Here is a 19,605-nt window from a genome sequence, read left to right on the forward strand (position 1 = left end):
ACAAATACACGGTTGCCGTGCTGGGTGATCTTGTTAGTTGGTTCATGGGGTAATACTGACTTTGTGCGCCAAAGAAGAGCGAAAATTTTCCTCATATTCACAATAAGCCATCTTTCGGACTCTACTCCGATAGGAGTAGATTTGTTCCGTTTTGTCGAAACAATTTGTAACCAAGTCCTCTACTCCGCTCAACTGAAAATCTGCTCCGTTTTGTTGCATCAACAAATTTACTCTTCAAATAGAAAGGAGGTGGGGTTTTTAATAGCAAACTTAAAGTTATATTTTACCTTTTTATCGGCACGATTGTTACATTGGTGAGCTACAGCACCTTTGCAAATACACTTGAATTCGTGAATAGGCCCTCACAATCGCCCGATTTGAACCCGATCGAAAAAGATTGCTCTGTAAATGCGTCGTTGCCCACCGATGTAACAATTGTCCCGGTAAAGAAATAATGAAATAACTTTTTATTAATTTTAACCAAGGCATTTTAACTTTAATGATAATTGCTCGCTGGATTAAGGCGCCTTTACACGGGTGATTTTCGAGTAGATTTTTGTAGTTCGACCAAAATCGACCCGTGTAAATGACATCTCAACCGTAAAATATAAATGCTTTGGCTAGTCGATTTTCCAGTCTACTGAAATCGACCCTTGTAAAGGAAGCTTTTGCCCCTTATTTAGTCCCAGAATAAAGTGATACGAGAAAAAATGAATTGTTTTTATGAAAATAAGAAATGCAAATCTAGTACGAAAACTTGATTTTTACTCTCATTTTGAGTCCGAACACAGAAAAGAGCGCACGATGAAGGTCAGCTAGTGATCAGTATTGCCAAGTTTTTTATTTAAAAAAGCACCAAAACACTGAAAATAGCGCAATTTTCCCAAAAAAAAACACCAAATTGCTGTGTTTAATTGTATTTTTGCATATAAAGCTGTATATTCAAATATTTTAAGTAATCACGCAATGTCACTTGTAAATATTTCCAACTATGCGCAGTTAATTAATCTAATTAGCAAAATGTTTTTTTATTTGTAAAACAATTTGCAAAACTTTACTTGGTTTCTCTAGCGGCTTTATTTTCATGCAACTGCTTACTTTTGTACAAATGCGCACACCCAGCTAATAACCAGAATATTCTATTCCGTGATAGAGACTGTGAAAATATTGCGTTTGGATTATCTGGGAGCATATTATCCAGAGGAGCTCAGCCAAACACTAACATATGTGTAAGTCAACGGATAAAGTTTTCCGTACGTTTGGAATGAATAAATGGCTGAACAAAATAAATACAATGTCACTTAATTTATTGCGAAAGCCAAAAGTTGGCAACAGTTATATCGATGCTCATCACATTCGAATACATGCGAGAGCGTATTACAGTAGCTACACACGACGAGCATATCCGCGCACATGCGCACATGCTCGTCGTTTGTAGGGCGGGTTGCGCGCATGCTCGCTGAAAATCAAAATTTTTTGTGGTTTATTGGCACACTAACACAATCACACTTTCAGACGCGTTTACTTGCGGTAGCGATCACATCTGCTCTATACACTCCTCGTTATTTGCATTGCACACCCTTTTAATCCTTAGTATTTACAGTTTTCAAAAATTGTCAAAAATCACCGCTATTTTACAGACACTTGAAACTTGCACTTTATTGTACCCCTTTGTTGACATTTTTTTAACACTGTATAAAGTTTTAAAATCGGATTTAATGAATATTAAATAAACAAAACTAAAAATGTAAATACTAAGGATTAAAAGGTTGAGCTATTCAAATGATGAGGAGTGTATGTGGCGTACGTTTGGGAGAGTAAGCCTTTTTACTCCAGAATGCGTGTGCAGTGGCTCTCATTGGTATTAGTAAGATTTGTTGCCCCCTTCACGTTTGCCCATGATTTTCCCCTGATCTATCCCGCGAAATGGGCTCGCTTACCCGTACGGGCAAAAAAGCCCATACGGGCAAAAGTGCCCATGTCTGACTTAAGCTAATTTATTTAAAATTTATAATTGCCATAATTCTTTAGCAAGAAATACGTTCACGGAAAATGGGCGAAGCACCGCCCACTTATCACCACATAAATGTATCTCGGTAACCGTTCTATCAATTTGTACCAAACTCGATATAATTATTGTACTTGACACACAAAAGCAGGAGGGTGGTAAGTTTTAGAAATCGGACTTAAATTACGCTTTTCATATAATGGTAAATTTCAGAAACGCTGAACCACCACCGCTTACAATGTAACGGTAGTTTTCGGAAAGGAATTATATATAATACTTGCGCCGGGTATTCAATGTTTGCCCGAACGACGGTCGTTGCTCCCTTTCATACCACAGTAATTTTGTAAACAACTCTGAATCAAGAAAATTCATGCTCATTATCAACCCTGATCAGATTTTACCCCCAAGGAGTACTCAAATAGGTTTATTACTGTATATACTGTGGTCATAATACCTAAAGAAAATTCGTTCGATCAGCACTTTCACCACAGCAACTCATATTAGGGGCCGATATTGTGTTTCCTTGGGTTATCCAGCCCAGTATTACGATCATTTCTCACGGAAACGATCTGGCTCATTCTTATTGAGGTTGGCAGCACTAATTTTCAAGAATGATAGAAAAGAAGATTGCGCCCTGAGCCTTGCTGTGACGTCATGAACGAAACAGTACGAATAGCAGACAAAGAAAAAGTGGCAAAATCCCATACAAATGATAAACAAAGTTGCGAACATTTACGTGAAATTGTAAAATAAACAATATATATTAGTTTATTATGAGAAATATTAGAAGAAAAAGTTAAATAAATGTGCCAGGCATATATTTTTGCGACGAAAAGCAACCTAAAGTTGCATAATTGGAAAAGCTGTGGACCAAAATATCTAAATAAAATAATAATAAAAAACTGATTTTGTGTTTTCTATTAAAAATTTTATTGCACACATATATTGCTGAATATCAAAAAGGAATTAATATATAACACTGTACAGCACCCGGTTGGGTATTGGACCAAACCAACTTTTTTTAAGAGACGGAGTCATAAGTAAAAAAAGTAATTTCTCCGTTTTTCGAAGTTAGCCTCCGAAATCCAGATATGGGCATTCGAAGTGGAAGCTTTGGTAAAAAATCATTTTTAATTATTGCATGTAAAAAGCAAAAAAAGTAAAATTACATACGTGGCCCGCCTTTTGCTCCTATTTATATGGTACTAGCTTTTACCCGCGGGGTTCTCCCCACGTCTTTATACAAATATGAAAAATACTTTATGTAAAGATGTTATACCCTTTGCTCTAATTTTACTATAGCCGTGATAGCAGCATATGGTAGGACAGCTGTATAGCTTGGGTGTTATGGAATGAAATGCAATAATAATTTCTTGGCACTGCAGGTGTTTTTATTTAGGTCAAAACATCTCCAATAAATTATATAATAGAAGAAATACTATCTAATTTCCTACGTATAATAACTGTAATATGATTTCACAGCATTTTTTAATACTTGAAAGTATCTATTAACATAAATGCATTTTCCCATACAATTATCATACATTTTATTTTCGATAAAGTTTCGGGTTTTACTTTAAGGCATTCTTGTTTATTGTCATTGCAAAAGCTAAGCAAACTGGAAGCTGAGGTTTTTAAATTCGAAAGGTATATCAAAAGAAACTAAAGGAGTCATGTGACTTGTGGTTCCGAAGTTATGGCTGATAAAAAATTCCACGCCTATATTATGTGCCATGGCCCCACTTCCAAACTTATTTATATAAACCTTACTATAAGCACCTACCATTGATATGTTTGCATACCAAATTTCAATTTTATTTAACTTATGGTACCGAAGTTATGGCTGATTAAAAATTTTACGATTATGAGATATGCCACGCCCCCTCCTACAAAGTTATTTATACAGGGTGACCCAGTTTGAAAAGTATGGGCATTTAAGAAAAACCTAGAAATTTGTACAGACAAATTATTGTGGTTAATTTTTATTATTTTTGTTCATTTAAACTTCGGAACCTTAACCCTAAATAACATTTCTAGAACCTAAGTCAAAAATAATGACACAATTGCCCCAAGTTTGCTAGAATTAAGACTATTTGTTAAACTATGAATTTAAAATTTTTATAAGTTGACGACTTTGAAAGGCCCTCCTTTAAAAAAAAATGTACTAAAGTGCCTTGGCAAGTGCCATTAAAAGTTCGCGCATTTAATTAGGATTGTAAAATGGTACAATACTTGTTAGTTTCATACTAACAAAACGAGTAAAAAAATAAAAACCTCAAGTAACCCGATTTTTGCTAACTCATTTTACTCAGTTCAAATGTGTTTTATTCGCACAAGCTCTTGGTAGGTTCTTAATTTTACGGCAAAATCATGAGAGAGATGGATTGTGGACATGTTTGCCATGCAGGCTGTGAGACGGAGATGCGTCGTTTAAACGCGTGCGAATGAAATAGATACAGTCGCCATACCAAGAAAATGGCTACGCTAACAGTCTGACACCAGTCTGACGCTGTAACGGCAACACTGCAGTTAGCACGTTTCGCTCATTCGTCTACAGCGCACCTTTCCGTATTCGCTTGTGTTGATTTAGTACTGACAACTTTGGCTTTTTGGACTTGGATTTTTGTGAATTGGACTTGTTGATTACATACCGGCAACTTTGGCTTCTCTCTTTTGGAATTGGACTTTGGTGTTGGCATCCTTGTTATCTACCATGCCCCGTTTCGGCTTGACGTTGAGTTCTGGGACAGCCTGTATATACCTTACTGTAAGCATCTTCCATAGATTTGTCTGCACACCAAGTTCATGTGACTTATAGTTTCGAAAATATAGCTGATTTAAAATTTGCAGGCCTATAGGAGGTGCTACGCCTCCCCCGCAAAATTGACAACACATTTGCGAACAAAACCATACCTATAACCTTCCCAGGGTAAATGTAAAGTTTCCTGCGATTCCGTGTAGTGGTTCAAAAGTTATGAGGTAATAAACAAACAGACATTCACATTTATATATGTATATAATATAGATATAAATTTGTTTGTGAAAACTTATATTACAGGTGCATCGGCGTAGCCAGAATGAAATTTAGGGGGGGATCGACCCTACTAAGCTGGCATTTCAGGGTACTATTTTATATATATATAAGGAAAATTTGAAAGTTAGGGGGGGGGGCGGCTCGAGCACCCCCCTGCCCCTACCTGGCTACGCCCATGTACAGGTGCTATAATGGGTCAAAGGTCAGATCTTCGAAAAATTAAACACTTAATATTTCAGAAAATTTTGAACTGATTTTTTAAAAATTTGTATCGTTGTAATGTTGATTTAACCCCCTTTCTTGTGATATGCATATTTGTATACTTCGTATATAAAAATTTTAGAAAACACATTTAAATGAAAAAAATAACGCTTTTTTTGTATAAAAAAAATATTTTAAACAAACAAATTGCTAATCGATTTTTATGGTATCGTTGTAAAGGCGATTAAACCCCCTTTCTTCTTATATGCATATTTGTATACTTCGTGAATAATAATTTGAGAAAAAAACACTTAAGAGGAAAAAATAACTTTTTTTTATAAAAAAAAAATTTAAGCAAAAAAATTACTCACCGATTTAAAAAACATTGGCATCGTTGTTAAGGCGATGTTTGTATACTTCGTATATACAAATTTGAGAAAGAACACTTAAAAGGAAAAAAAATACCAATTTTTTCTTTTAAAAAAATGTACAGAAAAATTACTAATTAGTAATACAATTGAATACCGTATTTAAATAAAACGAATAATTATTAGTGTTTTAAGCATTAATTCGTTCTTGTTCACACACAGCCCTGTTAAAAATAAAGCAAAAGTATATGTAACAGAAGTCTAAGGAATATAAAAATATAAAAACACCATGGTTTTTGATTTTTCACATAACAGGTTATATATGAAAATGAAAGGTAATTTTCTGTTTTATTTAAATAAAGTATTAAACTGTATTACTAACTAGTAATTTTTTTGTTTAAAATATTTTTTATAAGAAAAAATTGGTATTTTTTCCTTTTAAGTGTTTTTTTTTTCAAATTTTCAAATACGAAGTATACAAATATGCCTATCAGAAGGAAGGGGGTTTAATCGCCTTCACAACGGTATCAATTGTTAAAAAATCGGTTGGTAATTTTCTTGTTTAAAATATTTTTTTTTTTATAAAAAAAGTTATTTTTTCCTTTAAATGTGGGTTTTCTCAAATTTTTATATACGAAGTATACAAACATGCATTTCAGAAGAAAGGGGCTTAATCGCCTTTATAGCGATATAAAAAAAGGTATTTTTTCCTTTAAATGTTTTTTTTAAATTCTTATATACGAGGTATACAAATATGCATATCAAAAGAATGGGGGTTTAATCGCCTTTATAACGATACCAACCTTTTAAAAGTCGGCTAATAAATTTTTAAAAAATTTTTTTTTTTATTAAAAAAGGTATTTTTTCCTTTAAATGTGTTTTTTCTCAATTGTTCATATACGCAGTATACAAATATGCATATCAGAAGAAAGGGGATTTAATTGTCTTTACAACAATACAAATTGTTTAAAAATTTGTTAATCATTTTTTTGTTTAAAATATTTTTTCATTTAAATATGTTTTTTCTAAAATTTTTATATGCGCAGTATACAAATATGCATATCGGAAGAAAGGGGGTTTAATCACCTTAACGATATCAATTTTTTAAAAATCAGTTCAAAATTGTTTGCAATATAAGGAATATAAATTTTCGAAGACCTGAACTTTGACCTCTTATAACACCTGTAATATAAATTTGCACAAAAAAAGTTATATACCATTTAAATAAGAGAAAAGGAGGACTACGTCTATATTTTTAGGTTTTTAGTTATTTACATGCAATAATTAAATATAATTTTTTACCAAAGGTCCTATTTCGAACTTCGAAGGTCCATATCTCGATTTCGGAGGTCAACTTCGAAAAACGGAGAAGTCACTGTTTTACCTATGACTCAAGCTCTTAACAAAAATTGGTTTGGTCCAATACCCAGAAAAATAGTTGATTTTGCCGTACAGTGTAACAAAAACACAATTTTTGTGAATAGTTCTTGCGAATAATGCTTTTCGTGGTTGAAAGGACTTCATCGCCGGCAGGAACTAATCAACTTCTGTGCCAAAGCCACAGAGAACGGAAAGCAAAAATAGTTGTTCATCAAAGATGTGTCTGAAATATCGTTATCGTTGTGTTTTTTAACTTAATTGTTAGATTGTTGCTCTTTGTGGTAAATTTTCGTTTCGCTTAATATAATATTTTTAAATCTTCAAAGACTATTTTTAAGTCTTGAGACTTATATTATAAAAGTCTTTTCATAATAATTATGAGTGCGAAACAATTTTTTAAGTCTTAAAAGACGGGGCTTGTTCAGGACCCTTTCGGTATTAGGTGGGGCCAGTTCGAGGCTAGTTGGCGACCAGTTCGGGAATAGTTCTCCCCAACTAGCCCCGAAGTAATCCCGAAGTGACCACAAACTAATTCCGAAATAGTCCTGAACAGGCCCCGTCTTTTGAGACTTAAAGAATTTTTTCGCTCTCATAATTATTATGAATAGACTTTCATAATATAAGTCTAAAACTAAAAGTCTTTGAAGACTTAAAAATATATATCTCGTTGATAATTATTACGAAAAGACTTTTATTATATAAGTCTTAAAATAATAGTTATCGATGACTTAAAAAAAATTTCCTAAAACACATAATTATTATTTAAAGACTTTTATAATTCTTACGAAAATTTTGATGACATTTTTAAAACTCCACCATGAAATAATTATTATTCTGGGTCTCTTGTTAAGAGAAACAAATGGCAGAATATGTGTTTGTGTATACATTCATTTGTCAGTGCTACCAAACCGTGCAGCAAATTATCAGTAAGCAAAAAAAATTATATTTTAAAAAACCAAAACCTCGCCATTATAATTTCCATTCGTACTGTCATCAGGTATGTAACTTGAGAACAGAAATCGCTGCATCTTTCAGGCGCATAAATATTACATAGTTACATGCTGACCTAATAAAAGGGAGTTAAAATAAAAACAAGCACAGCGGATCATCAATTGAATCAGATCTCTATCAGGATCATATCGTTATTGCATTTGCGTGCAAATTTTTTATCCGGATCCCGATCATTGCTAACGGACAGCAATTATAATTATGTTTTACTGATTACCGTCGCATATTTATTAAGTTAGGCCAATAAGCACCGAAGGTGTTATTTTTTACAAAATTAGCATCGTTGTACAGGTATTAGAATACGTTTCGCTTGATATGCATATCTATACTTATCTCATATATAAAACACCCCTATGCTGTAATCCGTCATAGATTCGATTTTGCTACGAATCCTAAAATTGGTATGCTGAAATCCGCGTTGTCGTATCGTAATTTCGAAATTCGTAGGCCATCTTTGAAATTCGTAATGTTGGTACATGATTCAATAATAAAAGGTTCTCGCTCCCTCTTGACAAAATCGGCTCCCTTAGCAAGGCACTATATGTGGGTTCGTGTGGGTGTGCAAAGCGTTTGTAAGGGAGCTAAGGGAGTGTCAAAACTCTAATGTCAATAATGAGAAAACCTTTAATTATTGAATCATGATGTTGGTATGCCTGAATCCGACGTAGCTGTCATTTTTATGTATTTGTCGGAAATTTTGTACGAAGAGCAACTCGTGTCGGAGCGAAACAAATTGTTTTAAAATATCAATAAAATAAAGTGTGTAAACGCAAAAATATGTATGTTAGTTGAAGTGTGAATAGAAAAAAACTTATTGTTAAATGTTTACAAAATTAACGGATCGAAGATCACAATAAATCGCTCGCAATACGAAAAACTGGTGGAATGCATGAGCGAAAGGCCGGACATTGGTCGAGGCTTTGTAAAAGGAGCTTAAGGGGATGTGGTGGAACTTTGGGAAAGCATTTCAAGAATTAAAGCGGCACAATATCTAGTGAAATGGAGGCCCTTAAAAGGAGGGAGCTTACATTTTATCATTTAAGCTAAATGGATCAGAACAGTCTCCTAGCAATCTCCTTTGTATATTAATGCAACTGTTAGCTGGTCATCCTCCTGGGACAAAAGTGTACCGGCCACTGAATCCCTTGTATTCTACTTAACTAAGGAAAAGTATTTTCAAATAATGATTGAACTAATTTTCACTTGCTATTTTGATTTGTTTCTGTCAAAGCAGCTGATTAAGATCTTCGAATTTCACTATTTTAGTTGGCAACGCCGTTGATAGTTACAGCATACCAATTTTCGAATTTTCGGAACGGAGCTACGAATTCGTAGCTACAAACTTTCGGATTACAGCATACGGGTGAAAATCTCGTGTTACGGTGTTAGTGGTCGAACTCCTCCTAAACGGCTTGACCGAAAATACGTAGCACCGTCGAAAAAAGCTTGCCAAAAATTAACGGTAAGTCAAAGCTTTTGTAAAAAATTGTTTGGAGTAAACATCTCGAGAAAAGATATCCTACAAATCTGTGGTGTTACTATAAGAATCCTGTTTCCGGGCTAATACATACATCTAAGATCATTTAAGAAGGTATTAAGATCTGTTAGCTTTTATAGAAAAAATTTGCAAAATTATTGTTTGTCCCGTATTCGGCTCGCATAAATATGGTCACCATACATATAGCACGCATACAATTTATTATTCAGATATGAATTTAGGGTTATAGCGCAAAAACACATATCTGAGTAATCTGTAATGTTAAAGTGAACCTATTTCGATAATTTTAATTTACACAATTTTAGTAAAAATAACTTCAAAACTGAGGCAGTAGTTATTTATAAAATAGTTAAAATTTATTGAAATTTTCAAGCACCGTTATCTCGGAAACCGGAGCCAATCTGGTAAAACGGATTGAATTTAGAACGTCCCAATTAAGTGAGTTCAACTTTCAAAATCGTTGCTCAACATTTAAAATTAGCACAGCGTAGTTTGAACCCAGTTAATTCTTTTGTTTTCTATTTCAGCGAGCTAGTAAATGTTTATTCCTCGTCTAACTTTCGAAGCACTTGATGAAAATCAATTACACTTATATTTATCGATTTATTAAGAGATTACGAATAGAATCATAAATAAAACATATGCCCATATATATTTTTATTTTTCCTATAATCAAACATTTATAATTTTAATTTATACGTTACATTTTTTGTGCATAAGTGCCTAGCAGTGTGCGCAGTCACTCCATCTTATTGGAACCACAAATTAGGATGCTGCTCTGCCGTTGGTCGCAAAAAGTAATTATTATTCTGTAAGAAGCCCCAGAAATTCATTTTGGAAGAAATATGGGCCGATAACTTTTTCGGCCATATCACCGCACCAAACAGTGCATCTGGATGGGTGTAACTAGTGCTGGTGTGTTGCCCTTGGTCTTTCAGAGCCCCACAATCTACAGTTTTGCTTGGAAATACGCTTCATCCGACATCAGAACATTACCTAAAAAATCAATTTGTGTGGCTAATTGTGTAAAACGAATAGCGTATTGTAGTCGTTGTTGGTGGTCTTGTAGTAAGTATCCATTATGATATTCCAAGAGTTTAACTATAACATGCAGAAAGAAAATAACAATAATATTAAAAAATAAAGAAGTTATACGTGTTTAACATTGATAGGTATTATTTGGGCTACCCTGTATTTTGCAAAGTAAGGGCCGTTTTCTCAAGTAACCTGTAACTTTAAAGCTCACTTAACTCACTCACAACTCACTCACTTATTTAAAGGTTGCATTACAATATAGTATTGTGTCTAAAGTAAAACCTTTTATTATCGGTTTTAAATTGGTTTAGAACCAAGAAACATACATACGTCAAAACCGATAATAGAAATGCCTAGCTTTAGACACGGCTTTATTTTTAATCCAACCTTTAAATATAAAGTGGGCTTAAAAATTAGAGGTTACTTCAGAAAACGGCCTAAAGTATAATAAATAGTAATTAATATGTTACATTTGTATCTGTACACTCTAAAAAGTGCATGTAAAACTACTACTGAAAAGTGTATATTTTTCAACCAGAATCTGTATAAATATACGCATAAGATGTTCAAGACTTGATTTTCAACATGAGATCTTTAAAAAATTTGAAACTAAAAATACAATTCGTAATAATAATAAACATTAGGGGCTCATATTTACTCTATTTTAGACACTTTGTGTGTAATTTTACTCTACGCGACAAATTTGGTATGTAAAAGTAAAAAGGAATGTGTTTAATTTTTTTAAAAGAGGAAACTGGTTACCTCTCTTAATATGCGCAAATTTAAACAAACATTTTTTAGAGTGTATATAAAGTCTTTTCAGTAGAATTCATATACAATTCCTTTAATAAATCACATTTAAACATTGTATTTTAAACTACATTGAGATCTTTTTTCTTTTAAATTAACAAATGAAAATGTAAAGAGATTGTTCCAGAATAAGTATGTATTTACTTTATATATGTATATTATGATCTTGTTTAAAGCATCCATTTTAGCTAATTAAAACTAATTAAAAAAATTGCACATACCTATTTTGGTGAGATCTCTTCATATGTTCATTGCTTCGTTCACAAAAAAAATGCTTTAATTTCACACTTTAGTAGGGATTTTTAATACATTCAGAAAACATAATGTTTTCTACCATCTTTAATGAAAAATTTTATAGAAAATATACATTTTTGGCCTATTTAAAAAAGTATCCACATTTATAATGAGCGGAAAAAATAAGTATCCAATCGGATCTATTTAGATCCCAACGGCATTCCTTATTGTGCATATAATTTGTTGCTGTAATATTTGTTTTGCTCAACCGATACCACCTGTATGCAGCGAAAAATGGCAAAAGTAACCGAACCAAAACAAAATGTATATGGCAGTTTTTTTAAGATTGATAAATTCATCCTCTGTAATGGTATACTTCCGTTAAAATCTGTGCAGATTATGAAATTTCTTTTATGCTATTAACAAAAAATTATTTGATGTGTTTTAATTGAATTTATCATTGCACCATATAAGTAAGTACCTCAAGTAGCTCTGGTGTAAATTTTGGTAAAAATCTGATTAATTGTACCAAAATTCACAAACTTACACCAAGTTATACACCAGTGTGCTACTTGAGACGTCTATACCCTGCAGGGAGTGACGTTAGCTTATACCTAACTTTAGTTTGTTTACGCGAACACTAGTGCTAACTATTAACTGTGTATTTTGTTCGAAAAAAGCTAACTACTTTTGTGGGGCGATGGCCGCAAAAAAGTCAGACCTGGATACCTCTGCATTTTATGTCAACTAACTTGTAACTAACTACTTTTGGACATAAAATATCAATAAGAAAAACAAAATATTTTTTTTGTTTTTTTACTTTTTTATTTACTTATTTATTTACTTTATTTTATTACATTTCATATTTGTTTACATATTCTGCTCTGGGTGGCCCCATATTCGAACACCGTCAGACATAACTTCAAAATGATAGTATAAAATTTCGATCTTCCTTTTATTTGTCCTGAATATGAAAAAGAATCTGCGAAGTTCAGAAAAGAAGTGTATTGAAAGTAATTTTTGTATGAGGATATTTAATAGAAACTTGTAAAGAAAACCAACTCCCGATTGCGTCTGCATGACTCCTGCACGACTTTACAATTCACTTTAAGTTGGTTTTGTCATAGCTAATTAAAAGTGAGGTATTAATCGAAATCTCGCCAAAAAGCTAACTATAAGTTGGTTAGTTTTAACAATTGATAATTTTTCAATGCAGGGTATATTTCCATACTGTCACACAGCATTTTATTAAACAGTTTAATTAAAAAAAAAAATGTTTAAGGACTTGTTACTAATGAGTTACTAAAATAAAAACCTTAAAAACCATTTTAGGTGCAAAATCAGTTGAAGTTTTTCTAATTTTTTTCTAAGAAGCTTATTTCACGAAAATATAAAAAACAAATAAATCATTTAAACTTCATTAGCAATTACTAGACATTGGTAATTATTTTGTTATATTATTAAATATTATAGTAAATACAGCATATCAAAGAAAGTATCGTCTTAGTTGAACGACCAAAAACGACCCAGTGTAAATGACAAATTCAACCATAAAATGTAAATGCTTTGGGTAGTCAATTTTCCAGTCGTCCGAAAACGACCCGTATAAATAGGCGTGCGGATTATCCTAGTGCTCTAGAAATGAAAAAAGTCTTCGGGTCAAAGTAACCGGTTGAGACCAATTGTAATTGATAGCATACACAGAAATACATTTACAGTTAATTTTAACCAAGTTTTTACTGACGCCTTCTTGTCGAAAAAAGCAAAAAAATAAATGGTGATAGAACCTTCCTGGCTTAAATTAAAGCCAGAACTCTCGACTTCTATCTCTGAAAATACCATTCCTGCACCTTGGCTTGATGGTCACTTAGTCATTTGTTCTTTACTTTTATTTGTTTTTATTTTATTTTAGAAAAAATTAGAACCAAGTTGAATAAAATTGTTTAACGTTTATTATAGGCTTCAAAAAGAAGTGCCATTTACATTGGTTATTGTGGTACAACAACTGTACATTGAATTCTTGTACAAATATATATCTTTCTCATGCTTCCAGAAGACTATAAAAATAATAAAATATGACAAAATTATTAGCACCAATAGTTAAAATAGCGAAAATACAAATAAGCCACAATACTCGGTAGTGTAATTTTTTAGTTTTATACGTGTAAAAAAATAAATAATAAGCATTCAAAATCTAAAAAATAGATTTTTAGAACAAAAACGTGTAATGTGCAAATACAGGACTAGACATAAAACGTAAGTTTCATAAAGTGCCCGCAATACTTTCACCGAAAGGGGTGAAAATCCAATGCATACTATAATATCATATATGTATATATATAAGACAATATTTGACTGCAATATTTTTATATATTAATTGGTTTCCATTCACAGGATTCATTTGTGCTTCAATCGCTATTTTAAATGACTCTCGCTTTTTTTTTTAAATAGGTGGTACCCATTAGCCGCTTAATCCATAATACCATTCGTTCCCCTAATTTCAAGGAAAACAATGTTGTCACCATTAAGCTATTACAATAAAAAGTTTTGCGGCTATCTTGAAATTTGTTTTTGTTATTTATGGCCTTTTAACAATTATACTCAAAAATTTTGATTGAGCTTGAGGCCCTTTCTAATGAAAAAATGTTGTGGAAAAGAATAATAATTTACCCATAGGTAGAATTTATAACTACTATCATCACATCTCTTCACCAGACTTCTTCACCGCGGTCACTGGGTCACCATTAGAAACGGCCTCAAACCCAATAAAAATTGTTGAGATCTCGAAATATTTTTTACCATTATCATCTTAAACTAAATGATGGTAAATTTTTATGTAGATTTCCCTCCCACAGGGGGGGAGGGATTAAACCCCTAAAATCACTGGATTCAAAGCTTAGCGATGTTGTGCATTTTCCTCCATATAAAGTACTATGCTCGACCATACTCAAAATTTCTTTTTATACGGAAGAAAATGCTTAGCAGAGTCAGCAAAAAAAAATATATTAAAAATTAACGCGATTTTCTAGCGTCTTAAAATTTGCACTTTATTCTACTAAAATTTAATGGCCTACAAAACTGCATACTAAACATTTTTTCAAAAAGATCTGATTAAAAGTTTGAGATATTTGAGAGATTTTGGTAAAATTTTTTGATTTTTTATAATTTTTGTAGAAAGTGTGAAATGTAGATTTATGTTACGCGTGTTATATAATGCACTAGTCTTTTATAAAAAAATATTAAACATCGAATAAACAAAAGTAATATAGCCAAAACTGGTCAAAATAAAAAGTTTATATCATTTATTCCACCACTGTATGTAGTTAGGTAGATATATATGTAAGTTAAGTTTATAATAAAGAGCTTGTATAAGTCCTATAACACTGATAAATTTATGAATTTCAACATTTTAGTTAATATTACATCCAAAATTACTTGCACAATTGCTATGTGAATATATTTGTCATTTAGGGGGAGCGCCCGCCTGTGGCCGTCATCATAATATTGTTATAACTTTGAAACTACTTGGTATTTAAACCTAAAACCTTCCTTAGATATTTGTCCATAATGCTGCATTAAAGCAACAACAAAGATTCAAACTTTATAATACAACTTCTGCATTTGAAAAAACTGTCTCCATAATTTGTTTAAAAATCCGCCATTTTGTTTTTGATAAGTTTTGAGAACTGCAGTTAAGCTCAGTTTCTTTAGAATAGTATCTAGTTTAGTGTGTAAAAATTTCAAATCAATCGATAATAAAACTTCTGAGATATAGCGAGTTCAAGTTAAAATTTCGCTTTTCGACATGAAGGCATCAGTAGAAAATTGGTTAAAATTGACTGTAAATGCATTTCTGTGCAAGCTAACAACTACAATTGGTCTCAACCGGTTACTTTCACCCGAACACCTCTCGAAATTTTTTGGGCATAATCCACACGCCTAAAAGGCAGCTAAAGCAAACTAACCGGCTAACAATAATAAAAAAAAAATTCTTGGTGGTTTGTTAGATCGTAGATATCAAGCTGTTTTTGTTTTTTTGTTTTTACCACCATAAAACAATTTAAAACGAGGGGACTACAAAACATCACTTTGTTTGGAAATTGCCCATGTGCATTCTTATGAAAATTTTAAATTGTTTTCCCACGTTTTTGTTTTGTTTGTGAAGTACAGTATTAACAGCACACGATCTTTAGGTGATATTTTTTCTCGGTGCTACCTGAAATTCTGATACTTTATAAAAAATAAAAAAAAAATCGATTTCTTATAAAATGACACGGGAAAGTTAATAATAATTTATGTTATATCTCTTTTAAGTCGAGATTTATTACACAGGCCAACAAAATTTCAAAAAATTTTTGCGGCACGGAAAGTGAACTGTGATTCTTATAGGATTTTTTTCGTAGAATCAGAATCTGAAATTAGAAACATTAGATTGGCTCTAGTTTTTGAGATATTTTGACTTTAAGATGCCAAAATACTAATTTTTGGCATTTTTTATATAGCTATAATGGAATAATGGGGTCTGGTGGGATCTCTTTTAAGTAAGATGTAAAAAAAAGTCGATCGTTCCTCTCTTAGCACAAAAGATAAAAGTTTGACTGTTACAAAATAAAAAATTCAAAACCAATAACTTACTTATGTACTAAAAAATTTTTTATTATAGCTTAAAATTATTGTAACCAATAAAGGTAAATATGTTGTACAAAAAAACAAATAAACAGAAGTTCACAAAAGTTGATATAAAACTATTCGTCGATTTAAATTGTTAACTTTTTACTGAGCATGTTTATTTTACGAGGAGGAAGCATCGAAAGCCTAACCCCTTCCGTGTGAGACTTTAACCCAAACTAAAATTCCTACCGTCATGTACCGTTCCCCTCCCGGTACCACCGTCAAGGATTTCGTCGGGATTATAACACTGTGTGACTGATAAGGTTATAGATCTATTCTCTTCCTCTTCTTCCTTTTTGGAGCTGTAACCGCCAAAGCGATTTTGACCAACTGAAGCCTATTAGAAATGCCAAGTGAAGCCAGAATACTTTCAGAGCTGGGGCGTCGGTGTCCATTCGAACGACATGATCAAGCCAGTTGAGCCGCTGTATTTTAATACGCCACATACCAGCACGGGCATGATGAGTGATTTATAGTGTGGTTTTCGTACGTCGAGAGTGGACTTTACTCCTGAATTGCCTACTCAGTCCAAAGCAGCACTTGTTGGCAAGAGCGATTCTGCGTTGGATTTCCATGCTGACATTATTACCGGTGTTAATGCTGGTTCCCAAGTAAACGAAATTCTCTACTTCCTCGAAATTATAACTCTCAAAAGTGACGTGGGTGCCAGGCGCGAATGTGCTGATTGTTTGTTTGATGACAGGAGATGCTTCGTCTTGTCGTCGTTTACCACCAGACCCATTCGCTTTGCTTCCTTCTCCAACTTGGAAAAGTCAGGACAGACTTCGCGGTTTTTCTTACCGATGATGTCAGTGTCATCGGCATAAGCCAGCAATTGTACGCTCTTGTAGTAAATTGTTCCTAAGCGGTTCAGTTCTGAAGATCTTATTATCTTCTCCAACATCAGATTAAAGAAGTCACATGAAAGAGAGCCGCCCTGTCTGAAACCCCGTCTGGTGGCGAAAGGCAACAGAGCAGAGCTGGTGGTATTACTCAACGTCATTTTTCACAGGCGTATGACAGACATAGCGGCATATACCTTTAAGTACTGTCGAAAGCGGCTTTAAAGTCGACAAATAGGTGGTGAGTGCGGATAATTTTCTCGCGGGTCTTTTCCAAGTTTCGGCGTACTGTGAATACCTGGTCTATGGTAGACAATACATTCGATAAGACCTTGCAACCTATGCTTAGAAGGCTGATCCCGCGGTAGTTGGTACGCACGGCGGGGTCGCCTTTCTTGTGGATTGGACAGAGCGCACTTGAATTCCAGTCGTCGGGCATGCACCTTATTACATCCTTGCCGTCATCTCAAATAGCTTTGGCACTTTTCTTCATAGTCAGGCGCTGGGATATCGACTCCATCGTCATCGACTGGGACCTCGAAGTGCTTCCGCCATTCAAAAGGGTCGAAAAGTGTTCCCTCCATAATCTGAGTACGTTCTGGACATCGGTCACTAGGTCGCCATGGTTGTTCATACAAGAGTCTTGAAACCTTCCGTAAGTCGTTCAACTCTCTGCTAAAAATTTCGGGTGTTTTTTCTGTCGGACAGCATTTCAAGCATTTTCTCACACTCGTGATCGTACCAGTAATTAGCGGGAAATGTGGTTCCACTGCTCGCGCAAGTCGGTTTGTTGAAGAGTGCTCTCTCACAGCAGGTGTGAGGGTCGAGCGCCGAATCCATTTTCCGTCTGTTTTGATTGCAGCTTTTCGACGTTGAACTTTCCCTGCATTGTTGGGGGCCCTTTTTTTGCTTCTCCGAAGTTAGGTCGTACATTGGATGCATCAATATAGTAATGCGAGTCGATGTTTGGCCCTCGGAGTGTACGTATGTACATCTAAAACATGGAAGTATGCCTTCCGTCTATCACAACATGCTCGATTTGGTTTCCCATTTTTCGATGTGGAGACATCCATGTAACTTGAGAGAACGAAAAATGACACTGAAGATGGAACAACGCCGAAACCGGTGTGTCTCCAAACCAAATTTGACAAGGGACGACGGAAAATCGTTCCACAATACATCACACTCCTACCCTGTCGGAAACACCAACAACGAAAATGAGAATAGCTTGATGGATGTTTTTATGCTAGAACCCAGTAATACATACTGCCAAGCTTCGGGCCCCGGCGAAGTGGATCATCCTCAGCCCGCCGTTTCTATGTGGAGGCTGATTTTTTCGACACTGGCACCAAAGATCCCTTCGTTGCCCACCTTGGCATTTAAATGGCCAAGCACGATTTTTATACGTCACGGGGGCAGCGCTAATATGTACGCTCTAAGCTAAGAGAGCCTTGGATGCCTCGTTCTTCTCTTCCATCGGGGCATTGGCACATGTGAATGAGATGTTGAAGAATCTCGCTTTGATGCGGATTGTGGCTAGACTTTCGTCCACTAGAGTGAACGCCGGTCTCTCTCCCACCCCAAATCCAACACCGAATTGCACTCCTTTACGTGGCAACTGTAGTAGACGTCGCAAGGCTCACGCTTACCTTCCTCGCCCCGTCCATCGCATTTCGTGGATGGAGCTGATGTCAGCCTTTATTTTCCCTAGGACTTCAACCAGCCGGGCAGAGGCACCATCCCGATTAATCCCCAGCGCACGCGTGGTGTTACGCCCTCCACTTTACCTCGCTCCCAAACTAGCGTTCGGTCGCTACCCAGAGTATTCATGGATATAAATATCCGGACGTAGTTAGCTGCGATTTGAACCGTAAGCACACGAATCACTTCTGGCCACTCCCAGGTGAATGGCAGTCAAAAGCTTTGCAGTACTGGGAAATGTACAAAACATAGTGGCCAAAAACGAATATCTCAACCACGATTCAATAATACAAGGTTCGATAAACTGACAGTTGTCTCTCTCGCACCGCTCCCTTAGCAGTGGCACCGTGTTGCTTCTTTGTAATTTTACATGGAAACAGTGTAGCTTTGGTGTGAAATAAAAGTATAAGCTTTTGTGCAATATCTTTATTTGTATATGCATATGAAGCATATTTAACTGATGAAAACATATGCATTGGATGTTTACATCAGTCTCATAGTAGTCTTATTTAAATTTTGAGTCATTTTGCAGTTTTTTATACGGCTAAATAGCATATAAATTACGTAATTCACGTAGATATATCAATATTACGTTCAACATTTCGTTTAAAATGCCAGATTTCCTGCAAATACGTTAGAATTTACGAAAGGAATTTCACTACTAATTGCCTACTTTGCGTACTTTTCTACTACCATTTTCGAAACAAGGGATTGCATTCTTGCCCTTTCTCTGTCCTCCGTAAATGCAACCTTTTGTAAGGGAGTGTCAAACCGCAGCTGTCAATAATTATCTAACCTTGTATTATTGAATCATG

General features: G+C 34.3%; 1 protein-coding gene across 4 annotated transcripts in view; it reads right to left on the reverse strand.

The window, feature by feature from the left end:
• Positions 1-10,145: 10,145 nt before the first annotated feature.
• Positions 10,146-19,605, reverse strand: part of LOC118745773 (synaptotagmin-7) — a 431,457-nt gene continuing 421,997 nt past the window's right edge. For 3 of the 4 annotated variants that reach the window (XM_036479437.1, XM_036479439.1, XM_036479440.1), the window contains one exon: positions 10,146-10,598. In XM_036479437.1, the coding sequence (XP_036335330.1) occupies positions 10,447-10,598 (152 nt within the window). In that variant the 3' untranslated portion in view covers positions 10,146-10,446. The remainder of the gene's footprint in view (positions 10,599-19,605) is intronic. The other variant, XM_036479436.1, reaches the window with a different exon arrangement.

Source organism: Rhagoletis pomonella, unplaced genomic scaffold (assembly GCF_013731165.1).
Source record: "Rhagoletis pomonella isolate Grant_MI unplaced genomic scaffold, Rhpom_1.0 Rhpom_scaffold_00009, whole genome shotgun sequence".
NCBI lineage: Eukaryota > Metazoa > Arthropoda > Insecta > Diptera > Tephritidae > Rhagoletis > Rhagoletis pomonella.